This window comes from Ostrinia furnacalis, unplaced genomic scaffold, assembly GCF_004193835.3.
Source record: "Ostrinia furnacalis isolate ACB-3 unplaced genomic scaffold, ASM419383v2 OfSCF2566, whole genome shotgun sequence".
Taxonomy (NCBI): Eukaryota; Metazoa; Arthropoda; class Insecta; order Lepidoptera; family Crambidae; genus Ostrinia; species Ostrinia furnacalis.
The window spans coordinates 532,818-546,945 of record NW_021132805.1 but is presented as its reverse complement, the minus strand read 5'-3'; the positions used below and the strand labels follow the sequence as shown (position 1 = coordinate 546,945).

General features: G+C 36.8%; 1 protein-coding gene across 1 annotated transcript in view; it reads left to right on the top strand.

Moving 5' to 3' along the window:
* The window catches only part of LOC114355830 (LIM domain transcription factor LMO4), a 115,802-nt gene that overhangs the window by 24,395 nt on the left and 77,279 nt on the right, over window positions 1-14,128 (top strand). Inside the window, exon 2 of the mRNA XM_028308854.1 lies at window positions 13,466-13,830. Within this exon, the coding sequence (XP_028164655.1) occupies window positions 13,538-13,830 (293 nt within the window). The 5' untranslated portion in view covers window positions 13,466-13,537. The remainder of the gene's footprint in view (window positions 1-13,465; window positions 13,831-14,128) is intronic.

Genomic DNA, 14,128 nt, shown 5'->3' with positions numbered 1-14,128 from the left:
ACAAATCAAAGCATAAGGCACATGATCATGGTTTTCACAATAATTTTATGTAAAACATTGCAGAAAATAGTATGGTTGCAAAAAGTAGGTATTGCAGAAAATAGTAGGTTAGGTTAGGTTAGAACAGTGACCCTTAATGCGCGAAGGCGAGCGAAGCGTGCCGCGGCAGCAGCCGCCGAGCGCTAGAATCACCTCTATTGTTAATGAATCATTTGGAAATTTCGATACAAAGAATGAAAATAAGGAAATTAATGTAGAACAAATTTTATATTAACTCCCCACTAAACAAAATAATAACCATAAGCTAATTTGTATACCATTCTATGCACCAATCAAATTATTTTGTAAATAGTTTATCGTGAAATATTTTTGCCTAATGAAACATTTGGCAAACCATACTTTGCCAAACAATAATTTGCTAAACAATAATATGCCAAAAAAAACATTTGCGAATTAAAAGTTTGCAATAAGTTGCTTTGCCAAATGAGAATTTGCCAAATGAAAATTTGCGAAACGTTGTTTGCGATGTGATAATTTGGGAAACGTTTTTTGGCCAAACATTAGTAATCCCACAACTGTATTTTGTTTCTTTTCATCAGACTCGTCAAGCTCCTATTCTGTGGTCAAACAGGGTTGTTGCACTATTTTTCAATCGGTTACAGTCTATTTTTAATGCCTTAAAAAGCTTTTTCTTCTAGTAGATTCAGTTTATAAAAATAAAAGAAGCGAGCAAGTCGTGCATCCCTAGCACCGTATCCTGTTACATAGATTTGATGTCTCGGTTGACATCGCACGCGCATAACGGCACAATATCAGTTAGACGGCCGATCCAACCAGTCCATTGCAAAAAAACTAACATTTTTTGAAACTGTAGCTTTCAAAACACTGAAAAAAGTTCGAAAAAAGTCGAAAAATCGCGCAAGTAAGTAGTTGAAAACTTTTTCTCTTACACTATCGGACTTTTTAAATCGCAACTTTTTAAAAGTCGTCATGCTCTATGGTTAGATGTTGCCATTTTCAAACTGTTATCGAGGGTTTCGTGAAAAGGTCAAGTTACAAAACAATTTGTAAAATACCTACCCTGCGATACATAAAATTTAGTAAATGTAGATTTTTTTTTCTAAAAAGGTTTCTTTTACTTGAAGTCAACTACTTTTACCGCCGTATTAATGAAGGTTACTAAGCCTTACGTACAACAGCAAAGTAACTAAATGATCCCGGTGTTATTTCCTAGACCAACAAGAACTTACGTTGCACTGGTATCTGATAGAAAGTGGTTTACGCGTGTGTATGTAGTCGCCGATATATTAACATGGCAGTTATCGGCTGCGCGAGCGCCGGTCGATACACGGTGTTCGAATTGGCGGGAAAATGGATGGACTTCCCATAGATACAATACGATAAGCTGTAGTGTTGAAGTGTTTGTTATCTTTTCAAATGTGTAGTATATTAGGTAGATTTTAGAAAGATTAATTGATTTTAAAAATGATTAAAATAATTGATAATTAATTAGTATTACAATAGTTTAAAAGTGATGGGGGCAAATAACAGTAGTTTTGTCTTAAATTCGTTTTGCCTTTTCTGTATTTTTTTCGTATTTTCAGGCTATTAAAATGCTTAAAAAATCAAAGGTTTTCTTTAAATTATTACTCGCCTTAGACTAATTATAATATTCTATTATTTGCTTTGAACTTAGCACATCCATAACTATGGTGTGTCTAGATATGGTTTGGTAAAATGTAGAGTCAATATTATTAAATAAGTATGGATATATGGACTGCGTTTAAAGCTTTAACAGTTGACACATTGATCTCTCTTTGACACTTTCATCAGATATCCAGTCAAAGAAGTTGACATGCAATCATCTCACGCTGTGCTTGAGGCTGCATATTACAACGTCAACTTTAGATCCATTTTCTGTACGGACGAAAACAAAAAAGTAAGTGTATTTAAATACACAGACAAAAGGTTACTAATATTAAGAAACGTCGTAAAATCGAACCTTTATTATTGTTAAATAATTTTTATTGTTAATCTGATTTAATGATTAAACGTTGCTATGCTTATCATTTTCTGCAACCTAAATACGTTATCCATATTACTATCATGAATGATTTTATCAAGAAACAATATTTGTATCGTTCGTTATCATTTATTTACATCGTTAATGGCGGTAATCACGTTGTGATTTGATATAGGAGATTAAAATTGCACTGAATTTATTTATATTATATCATTAAAAAAATCATGACATCCAGTACTTAGTCTTATGCTTTATCCAGACAATAAATAAAGTAGATAACTAAAAATCCTGGCGACAAAATATAAGAGACTAGCTGACCCGGCGAAGTTCGTACCGCTTAAAATATGCCTATATTTATCAGAAATAATGTAGAATTCTAATTGTGAAAGAATTTTTAAATAGGACCAGTAGTTTAGGAACCTATTAAAAACATACAAACAAATCTTTCCACTTTATAATATTCTTCTTCTTCTTGTCGTGTCGACAACAATCCTACACAGCGTCAGCCCAAAATTCCGCCATAAGAATGGCGTTGTCAGTATTTTATAATATTAGTGTAGGCATTTGATACAGTTTATAGGGCCTAGGGTTCTTGGCCAAAAAGTTCTCGAAAGCTTACTTGCTAGATATTTACTGTCATGATAATGTTATACCTATGCAATTTTACCAACCCTATAAGACTAGGTCCCTGAAAATCTCGTCTCGAATAGAAACCGAGTAAGCAGTAATAATGCTTAAAAAGAATATACTCATACGTTAAAAGTACTAATATTTTACACGTGCATTAATTTAGTGTTGCATTTTCATTATCTACATGTAATCACTTCATAGTGATTCCCCGGTTCATTGATTTTATCGCTAAATTACTCACGAGATATCGATGTTAAGTGATCGATTGACACGTCGTCGCAATATGTTTTATGTCGTGCAGCTGGATTGAAGAAGCCATTAAGCGTTTTTATTAATTTTCAGTAAGTTCCTTTGGCTACATTTTACATGTTTTTGTATAAAAAATATTTAATTTACACTTTGAGTCAAATTTTGTAATAGTCTATTATTTAAAGATAACAAACTGTACTTAGTTTACTTATTGTTTTTTTTTCACAATATTATTAAAGATATAGTACCTAACTAATTTATGATATGAGTTGAACGTTATTCCTAGAATACATCACCTGAATACTCAAAAGGTTTTCTGGGCTAGCTTATTAAACAAAAAACAACAATATTGTGTAACGAATAAGATTAAAAATAGACTGTTCCATATTACCGGCCGTTCGCTGTTAATTTGAAAGGGTCTATCTTTAAAATGTATTCACAAGGAGCCCTCGATCGGGCCCCGAGCGAGTATTTGCGGCGAAACGTTCGAAAATTACACAGTGTTCGCCTCTATCACGAATACTTAATATATTTGTCGGACCAAGCACAATTATGGGCAGTGCGCCGTGACGAACCGCTTCGTTGACCGTGGTCACCTCAGCCAGCGAACCTTTGGATGAGGCACTTCGCCATTTACCATAAGAATGGATGGAAGCGCGTCGAATTTTGAATTTGAATTTGGATTCGAAGACGGATTTGAAAATGGAAGATCGATTCGAAACGACCGAATAGGTGTGTTTGTTTGGCGCCTATTTGCTAAAGACATATGCTGGGTTCTGGGTTGCACCATCTTACTTTAACTTTGACAAACGTCAAAAATGTGTCAAACTCCATACAAAAACCACCGGTTATCGTTATAGTTACGGTCAAAGTTAGGTGGTGCAACTCAGCCTTATAATTTTTATGCCGTTACATAAGTACACGTAAGTCTCTAGCTAATCAGACTACGTTATTGTTGCAAAATCATACCTAATACAACTAGTTAAGATACGTTAAGTTAAGAAGTGAAGTAATTAATTTCATTTTGGGTTAAGAAATAGTTTTTATTTTTGCAGTTTGCATTGTATTTGAGCTCGGAAAAGTGCACTAAGATTAGGAAGACGTTTGGAAACCTTACGCAATTAAAGAATAAGTGTGGATGATACGCTTGGAATTCGAATAATTGCCGTTTTCATTCGTCACGGACTATAAAAACTGTTGTCCGACACGATATTAAGGAGTAATAAAACACGCCGAAGCATGAGGGCATCATTATTGTTTTCATCTAAGTATATTTCACATTCTGAATGTCAATCCTTTCTTTGATCCTTGCGAACATAAAAACATGTCTTAAAAAGAAAAAAAAACAATTGACTGTTTAAATGAACTTAAAAGTTCAAAAAGACTGCGGCTGGGTTGCACCATCTTACTTTAACGTTGACAAACGTCAAAAATCTGTCAAACTCCATACAAAAAACACCGGTTATCGTTAAAGTTACGGTCAAAGTTAGGTGGTGCAACTCAGCGTGCGTGTTACTAAAAAGGTGTAACGTGCTTGCTCTTGATTACAATTTTACCCAAGGGGAGCAGATGCGGTCTATGATAAAGCAATCTTTCTTATCTGCTATCTATGATATACAAATCCATTATTGGCTACATATTCATGTATTTCATTGAATCTAAATTCTGCCTTAACCTTCTAAAGTTAAAGTTATAGTTATTTAGACTTTTTTATATTAATTATGCTTAAGTTTTCAATTTTTATTAATTAAATTGCCATAGGTGGGAAATAAAATCCAGGACTTTTCGCATTTTGGGCGAGAGCTCTGACCATTACAAAGACATTGGTCAACCCTGATAAAATTGTATGGCACTTTAAGCCAGTGAAGCTTCCAAGTTTAAGGCTGGGTTACACCATCTTACTCCAAAAGTCTGTCAAACTCCATACAAAAAACACAAATTATAGTTACAGTTAAAATAAGTTGGTGCAACTCAGTTTATAGATAAAATGTTCAAACTTTTACCAACAAAAAGTCACATCTACACAATCGTAGCTCCACGATCCCCGCTCAGCCGCCTCTAATTACGGGTGAGAGCTCGATCTGTAGGAGACAATGTCTGCACTTGTTCGGCCATTACCGGTGTTTCGTCACGACACACCTGCCGCGATGACAAATTCCGTGACATTAATGACACGACACGCAAAACACGTGTAACTCTTTGTAAGTTGACGAGGCGTTGGCGGGAAGGCGGGCTTTTATGCTTGGAAAGTTAACGTGATGTTCAGTTAGCTGTGTTTCATAAATGCTATGTAGATCAAAAAATGATTAGGATTGGCACACTAACAATAATTATGTTGTACTAGCTTTCCGCCCGCGGCTTCGCCCGCGTGGAATTTTATCTGTCACAGAAAAACTTTATCGCGCGCGTCCCTGTTTCAAAAACCGGGATAAAAACTATCCTATGTTCTTTCCCGGGACTCAAACTATCTCTATGCCAAATTTCATCAAAATCGGTTGCGAGGTTTAAGCGGGAAAGCGTAACAGACAGACAGACAGACAGACAGACAGACAGACAGACAGACAGACAGAGTTACTTTCGCATTTATAATATTAAGTTGGGATTTCGGTGATTACTAGCTAGAATTGAACGTATAGTTTGAAGAAACACATCATCCTCCTAAGTGCAGTCGCGTAAATAGTGATAAGGTCCTGCGCACTGATGATCATGTATGTAGTTTTAATAGAGAGGTAATTAAGTTATGCTTTAAGAGGACTATTGTCTTTAAGTAAAATTGCTACTTAGTTTTATAATTATAAATAACTGTCGTGCGAAACTTGAAAAAATCGAACTGCCTAAGGCGGGAATTGAGATGCGACTCTTAACGCTAAAAACTAAAAATAGCTACTTAGTTCTTACAAAAATGTGTTAGAGTGCCCTAACTGGGTCCACATTGATCTGCATGAGTTGTAAGATCTAAATGCTAATGTGGTGAAGCAATAAAGTATTGAGTATTGACTTAATAGCATTAATAAGAGTAGTAAGGAGATTGTCACATTAATAAAATCAATATAATACGGTCATAAATGGCGATGCATAATTTTATGTGGAAGAAAAATTTTACAAGAACTCTGTTAATTCACATCATGGTTACCTTACAAATAAGGTGTACAAGTACCCATAACGGTTGTAAATTTCTCCAAGATCCACGTGTCTCTTGGAATTTAACATCATAAAAGTAGTGTACTCTAAAACGAGTTTAATAAAACTCGGTCATTTGTATAATGTGTACAAAACTCGGTAACGCGTAACGGTCCGAATGCGTTTTTGGGAAATTCTCCAAGATTCCCTCAAAACTAACAGTTGCCTTAAATCACTACGTGGTGTAGTGTAGTGACGAAAATAAGTTATTAATTTCATATACTTGACTCTGACTTTTTAGATAAAAAGTTTAGCATAATTATATCTGATTTCCTGGTATTTAAGTAATTAGAAAAGTTTCAGAGCCCTTTTCAGAACCAGTGGATGCTATGGAGTGTATAAATATAATTTATAGTATCAAACTAATTATGCTTTATAATGCAGTTTGACCAAAGATTACATCTACCTATTATTATATTTAGTTCTTGGGATATTACATAGTTTGACCCAACTCACCATCAGGTGAGATACAGGCCAAGAGCTTCCTCGTTGTTGATAAAAAAAAAACTACTAAACCCGAACTTGATCTTGCTTAACTTTCCAATCTTACAATCGTAAATAATTGCGGCTCTACTATGAAAAATATTTATGCATACGAAATAGCAGGCACATTGCAGCTACTTAGGCTGGACTCCACCAAACTTTGACCGTAACTTTAACGATAACCGGTAATTTATGTATGAAGTTTGACGGATTTTTACGTTTGTCAAAGTTAAAGTAAGATGGTGCAACCCAGCCTTAATGTCACACAAACGTACTCTGACACAGTGAGACTCCAAGCCTCATCATTAGTCATTATTCTAACGTTTCTGGCGGAGGTGGTCGTACCTTCACTCAGAGCCTCGAACGGTTCTTTGAGGTCATCGACAAATACACGCCCCCATTAGCAGTCGTTATTAGGGATGGCGATTTGGAATCCATTTATCGATAAAATAGGTAGTTTTTGGTAGAATTTTATTGAGATATAATATTATTTTGCTTACTCAAAATTTTAAGATGTTTGTATGTCTATCAGGCACAGGTAATGACCTCAGAAAAAATAATGAATTTAAATCGACTAAAATTTCATAATACATAAGTAAATTGGAGATACTTTTGATGACACAAAGATAGAAGTGATTGCACTGTAAATGGCAATTTAGGCGGTCGATCGACAACTTAATTTTGATAAATCTTATCAGGCAAGATGATCTTCAAATATTTAACCTTATTTAATTTTTCCTAAGTCGGCACTAAGATGGATTTATTTCTAAACCATTTCTTCAATCTATGATTTGAATGAATTCAATTGTCGATATATTTAAGAAGAATCTCCATCCCTAGTCATTATATGCAAAATTACATTACCTCCGATATAAATGCATCGTTATGGACTGTTATCTGGGTATTTTCTATTTTAAAATGAACCTTTCTATCGGCGTTTAACTGACCATTATTAGCCCACCGTAAATGCATATCACGAGCTCGTGTAAGGTGTAATTTTGTATTGCAACTGACCATTACTAAGTGTGTGAGCTGACATTTGCTGCTCGTACTAGTCTAGACACGGACTGTCAATGAACGAAAATAGGTATTATTGTTTTGGTCTAATAGCACGTAGTATAGTTCTTGCAACTCATGAAGGCGAGTGAGCTTTACTTGTGTGTGTTAAGTGTACATGCACATAACGATAGTGCAATGTCTATCAAAACTTCTGAAAAACGAACAGTAGCAAGCCACTACACAATATGTAAAGCTCACTTACCTTCGTGAATTGCAACAACTATAAGGGTGGTAGAGTATTCAAATCACTACGCAGTACACACGTTGAGAAATATAAGTACGAAAAGGAGACGCCCTGTAGTACTATTGGTTACTTAATTACCTAAATATTTATGCGTATTTGTAAAACTACGTACTGTTTGACACTAATTACCATATTCAAACAGTTGTTCTTACGGGCCTTGGTTGAGCGACGTAAAAATTGAGAATCATCGTTAACCTCATATTGCCCACATGTTGTATGTTATTGAAAAATATAGTTTTCAAGCTTGATAAACATAAATATGACTAGGTTTTAAATCAATAGACTAGACTAGACCATTCCTTTAGCAGTTATATCTTAGGCTGAGTTGCACTACCTATCTATGACGATAACCAGTGTTTTTTGTATGGGGTTTGACAGACTTTTGAAGTTTGTCAAAGTTAAAGTAAGATGGTGTAACCGAGCCTTAGGATTGTATTTTCCTTCTGGTATTACCTGCTCGCTATAGCTAGAATTATCGAAACTTTTCGGCTGTCACGGGACATGTGACGGAGAAATAATAAAATCTCGTCATAACACTGCCCGTAGATTCACGACGCCACTCAGCCAAATGGATCATCAATAAAACAGTAGAAAATTGGCCAGCTCAAAAACTTACTGGCAATAAGTAATTAATGACACACACACCGAACGCGGCGAATGTTTAACACCAATGGAGTTACCTAATGGAGCATGACAATTAACTGATGGAAAAGTTAAAATCGCGAGCGATTGGATAAAATTAATCAATGGCGGGCCGGCCCGGAATGGATATTTTATGTTCCCGTGGGCGAGGAGTGGGCTCCAATTTGTCCGCAGTTTTTTAATTAGTATGGATGTGAGAGGAAACGAATCGGTTTTTATGCTTGCGCCCGCCGCTGAGTTATTTGCCAGAGCGAAATTCCGGGTGACTTTTTGACGATCAGACCCGCACTACCAAATACTATCAATTTGATTGGAAATAAATGAAAGGGTTGTTGTAACGTAACTAATTGGAAGTTGGCCGTTTTCCGAAAAAAGAGCTTCTAGTGCACGGGGAAATATTTCCTTCGTTTTTTGAAAGAATTTAAATAAACGCATCAAATTCAATTAGTTGCCTCTTGAGCAAAAAGTGAACGCGATAGTCAGATGTTTATTTTATCTACGATCACCGTAAAAACAAAAACAAAAGACTGCCTTAGCATAAATTAACACTAATAAAAAAACATGTATCTCCCGCGAATGGAATGACAAATAGCTCCCATCTCGCGAGCTAATCATTTAATCATCGAACACCGATACACCTGTTAATCCGTCCCGGTATCACGTGACGAGACGTACCGTGACTCGGAGGGAGCGTCTTCCCCCCGGGTAATTAGGCTCACATTCTCATTCCGTTTTCGCGTTTAATTTCGCCAGCGGTTTTGCCTTAATTACGTTATTCGCGGCGCCCGCTCCGTACCCCGGCAGTTAAAAACAAGTGACCAAGCTTAAGAGTTATCACTTATCACTCTTGCAGTTAAATGACGGTCTTTTTACTAGAAAGAATATAAAAATATTTATATGTTGGTTGTACTACAAGATATCCTCATAACAGGCCTAATACGTCATCAGCGTAAAGAGTAAAGTCCGAAAAATATTATTTTGCGTTCACATTTCAAAGTAAGTATTCATAATTTTTTCCTCAATTTCTGCCGAGTAGCAGATTTGGAGGTGACTTGCCAAATTTTCCTGTATCGACATCAGTTCAGTTCTAATAGCCATTCACAACTATTCATAAACGCACAAAACCGTTTACGGAACACTCAAAAAGTATTGAATGAACGGTTATTTACGAGGATCCAAATATCATATCACAATGGAAACCTTTGACGAGGTGCAGTCCCCAAAATGTAGAGTCATCGCGCTTATTGCTGACAAATACTTTGGAAGGAGGAACGAGGAAATAAAATACTAACAAGATGACTTACGCTTTTACACTTAGCATTGGAAATTTGAAATTTGCAGTTCATCGTTGTAATTGAAAAAAATCACTTAGCAGGTAAATAGGCAGGAGTGGGCTCATCGTCCCGTTTTGTTGTCGGGTGGTTGCTAATAAGATTTTTAAACGGCAACAAAGTATCCAATCAATGGGGCTTGAATAATGAAAACGCCACCTGCTAAGTTCTCAGCCCTCCCCCGCGAGCCTAAACACGCACCGAAACACACGAAAAAAACAAACAAAACCTTAATACTGAAAGGTAAGACACATTTCGCCTTGCAACCTGAAATTCGGACTCAAACAGACATAAGTTTGAGTAATTATGCACAATTTCGTTCCGTGCCCCGCAACCTGACATTATTATTTTTTATTTATGAACAATGAATTGTAAAGTGGGGTTTCGTAATTTCGTAGTGATCTATTGTGTTTATTTGTAGCGATAATTACCTACCAAAAGTTTACTGGGTCATAATTATTTAGTTAGAATTAAATCATATCACTCTGAATGACATTTAAGTACTCATTGTTTAATATAAATAATACATTATCGTTATCAATGAAATCATTATGTAGTATTAAATTATGCACGTGCAGGCGCGTGGCGCGCATTCAATCCATTCATAGTACAAATAGCATTACGATACGATAAGATACACAAGTTAATAATATTTGCAAATGCCACACAATAAATACAATTCAATAGAGACTATTTGTAAGCGATCAAGATGATATTGAATCCTACAAACGGTTCGACTGATTAAATCATCTCTCTTGATAGAATCATCGTCCTCTCAACCAATGTCAGTCCACTGCTGGACATAATAGTGTTTATCAAAGAGCGACATGTGCGACATAAGTAGAGCATTTTTTCATACAGCCACTGCTTTGCAGCTACCTTGGACAAACTTGGCCTTCACAGTTTAGGGTTTTACTGGCGGTCAAGTTGAAGATCCCTGGCTAACAAGAGTTGCAGTGAATAATCCTGTTGTGTAACCTTCTTAAGGCTATTAATATGTTCACAGAAGGCTGGATAGAATGTCACATTATTTCTATACTCAATTGAAAAATTATAATATTCCGTTTCTAAAAAAATATTTTTAACCACGGCATATACAAACTGAGGGTTCTCCCTCTGTCTATCACGACTTGTGAGATAAATCAATCTGAACAAATGAAAAAAAGTGTTAAGACCAAAGGTATTTCGCTTCTATTGAATTTAACACTTAATTCCCGACTCTACCAATAGTGCAAACCATGAGTTTTATGACCTAGCCCACACAACTCGCTTCTTTACTCCATGCATTCATTCTTTTATGGCACAAAAAATACAATCGTTTGTTAGTCTTATACATTGTAGCAGAATGTTTACATTCGCTTTATTCGAAAGGTAAATAAAAAATGTGAAAATGTGTGACCTCTATGGAATGTAAGTAGCTAGTTTTTAGGGTTATACCACAGAATAATAATAAGTACTACGTACAGAAGTTTTACTTCGCGAAGGTATTTAAAAAAATGTATGCTCAATGTCATTAACAATATGGTGTAATTTAGCCTGTCTCAAGAGTCAAGCACCATTTTGTTGACAAACGTCAGTGATCGGCACTGCGCCGAAGCTATAGGGCTGACTTCGGTAAAATGATGTGACTGTGCCAAACTGCGGAAAATGGCGGAGGAAATACATGATTTAGCATGAATTATCATGAATAATATTAACTACTTATTTACCTCTCAGTGTCTTGAGGCAACTTAAAAAAGTACATTCTGTGTTTTTATTATTATTTAGGCAGTTAAATACTGCACAGTATTTAGTACACCATTTTCTTTATTTTCTTCCATCATACACATGAATACGCGTGCGTGAGTCAATGTTCGCTCGTATGTGAGGCCTTGTCGAATAGTATCCTGTAGGTGGGCCATCGTGCGTGTTTTGTTTTCGATGTAAACTCGCGGAGATGAACAGGCCTGCTACTACTAGCTAAGGAACAGTAATTTACTGACCAATCCATAATAAAAGGCTTCAGTTTTAAATCAGTCCATTATTTTCCTCACCTATTTAGGAATTAAGATGTTATCGTTAGACGATATTTTAACGAGTCCACTCCAAAAAGTTCGCAACAAAACAGAGACATTAGTGTCCTTTTCGTAGTTTGGTACGGAGCTGCGCACGCGACGGCGCTCATTAGAAGGCACGCAACGCGGCGTTTACACGCCACGAATGTTGGCCCTTATGGCCGTCATTAGTTGCCAGCAAGTGTAATGGCTTGCTACACGCTCGACAGTCGACACCAAGTCTTAGGCTGAGTTGCGCCATCTTGCTTTAACTTTAACAAAAATCTGTCAAACTCCATACAAAAGACACGGGTTATGGTTATAGTCACGGTTAAAATAAGGTGGTGCAACTACCTTATGGTACAGGCATTACTTGATTAGGTAAGGTATAACTGGAAAGCATAGTAGAGCTACAGAATGTATTTATTCAGTAACAATATTATTTGACTCTGTAAAGAAAAACAATAAAGTTTTGAATGAACAATCTTTTGATGAAGCAATTACTCTGCATACTAAAGATTTTACTGACTCTTTTAAAATACGTCTACACTTGAAGTTCAGAAAACTTTATCAGTGGGTCATATTTTTAATTTCTTCTACTGCCCTACTTTTAAACACCAAAAAGGGGGGAACTTTAATAAGTTTTTGTTTAAATAGCCCGTTGACAATTTCCGACCCCCAATTATAATTGTCATTCTCATCCCATTCGACAATAAATTAATCTAGACGTAACTACAACCCTTTTATTATGTCAGACACAGAAATTAAGCAAATTACATTCAGCAGAGCAAATCGTTCCAAAAGAAAGGGCTACTGAAATAATTGTCTACTTTACTCTCGGAGAAATAGAATTACAATCTAAATTAATTACGCTTTTAAAGCGTCCGTTATTCTTAATTAGTTTCTGCACCGCAGCGGAAGCGCCGACTCGCGCTCCTAATGAAGGGTAGTTTCAAATCAGTGCGTTTGATCAACTCTGTGCAGTCTTAATTACGGGACCCGTTCCGCGCGGGACAATCCGGTTATTTATGACTACATAAGCTTGATTATTCTTTAATGAATACTTGTTTTAAAACGTTTAATTAAGTTTTATGGCGACAGGGCCGCTCAGACGTCCCGCCGCTCCGCCGGCCGCGAGCTAATTGGATCGGGTTGACGCACCGCTCGCCCCCACCCCTGGCGAACCCTCTCCCCTCCACCGCCCTCCTAATTGTATGAAATTGCTAATTGGAAAATTTTATAAGCGCGGCGGCCCGCAGGCCTATGCCCCAATCCATCGTGCTCTGTCCAAGAAAAGTTAATTCCAAGGGTCACCTCTTCTAAGTTAATTATGTTATTGAAACTTGATTAATCGAGGCAGGAAAGTGGTCTAGTCAGGGGAGAGTCACAACTGTAATGTGTCAACTCGTTGACATTCCTACGATGGACGCTCTTACAATGTGTTTGCAAAATAGTTAAAATAACTGGAACAATACATATTGCGGTTACATTCAGAAAAATATTTATAAACCAATGATTTGCCTGAATCTTCCGTTCCTAATATTTAAGATAATTTGAACAACAAATTAAATTACCTCTCATTTGTCCCCAGGGCGTGTAATTGTGGTGGTCGGCGCGAGCGGTCCCCGCTCCAACCGTCAAGCTGGCAGCGAGCGCGTTAAGCATGAACGCTCACTACCACGGGTATGCCGAGCTCAGCTCGCCGCACCCGCCGTCTCCCGAGGCGGCCTTCGCGGCTAACGGCCACGACTACCCTCACAACAACAACAATCCCGCGCTCAAAGAATGCGCCGGCTGCGGCGGCAAAATCGTCGAGAGGTTCCTTCTACACGCGCTAGACAGATACTGGCATCATGGCTGCCTGAAGTGCACGTGCTGTGGCCAAGCCCTGGCGGACATGGGCAGATCCTTCTACTTCAAAGGTGGCATGATCCTGTGCAAAAGCGACTACACAAGGTAAAAATAGCATGCTCTACATTATTTTTTAGTTGTAAGCTGAGCTTTAGTGAAATTCAATTCAAAATTATTTTTCTAAAAATTAACTAATGTAAAAAAAAGGTTCGCGTATACAACAGTACTGGGTTAAAAAAAAAGATTGTGCGGAGGATGCACCTCTTTCAGTCTAGATAGATAGAGACATACACACAAAAACCTTCAAATAATTTAATTGAAAAGAGTTATCTGATCTCCAATGTGCAAAAAGTCTACTTAGTTAATTAAGCTAAAAAGCTCGTTTAAAATCTTCGTCGCAAGA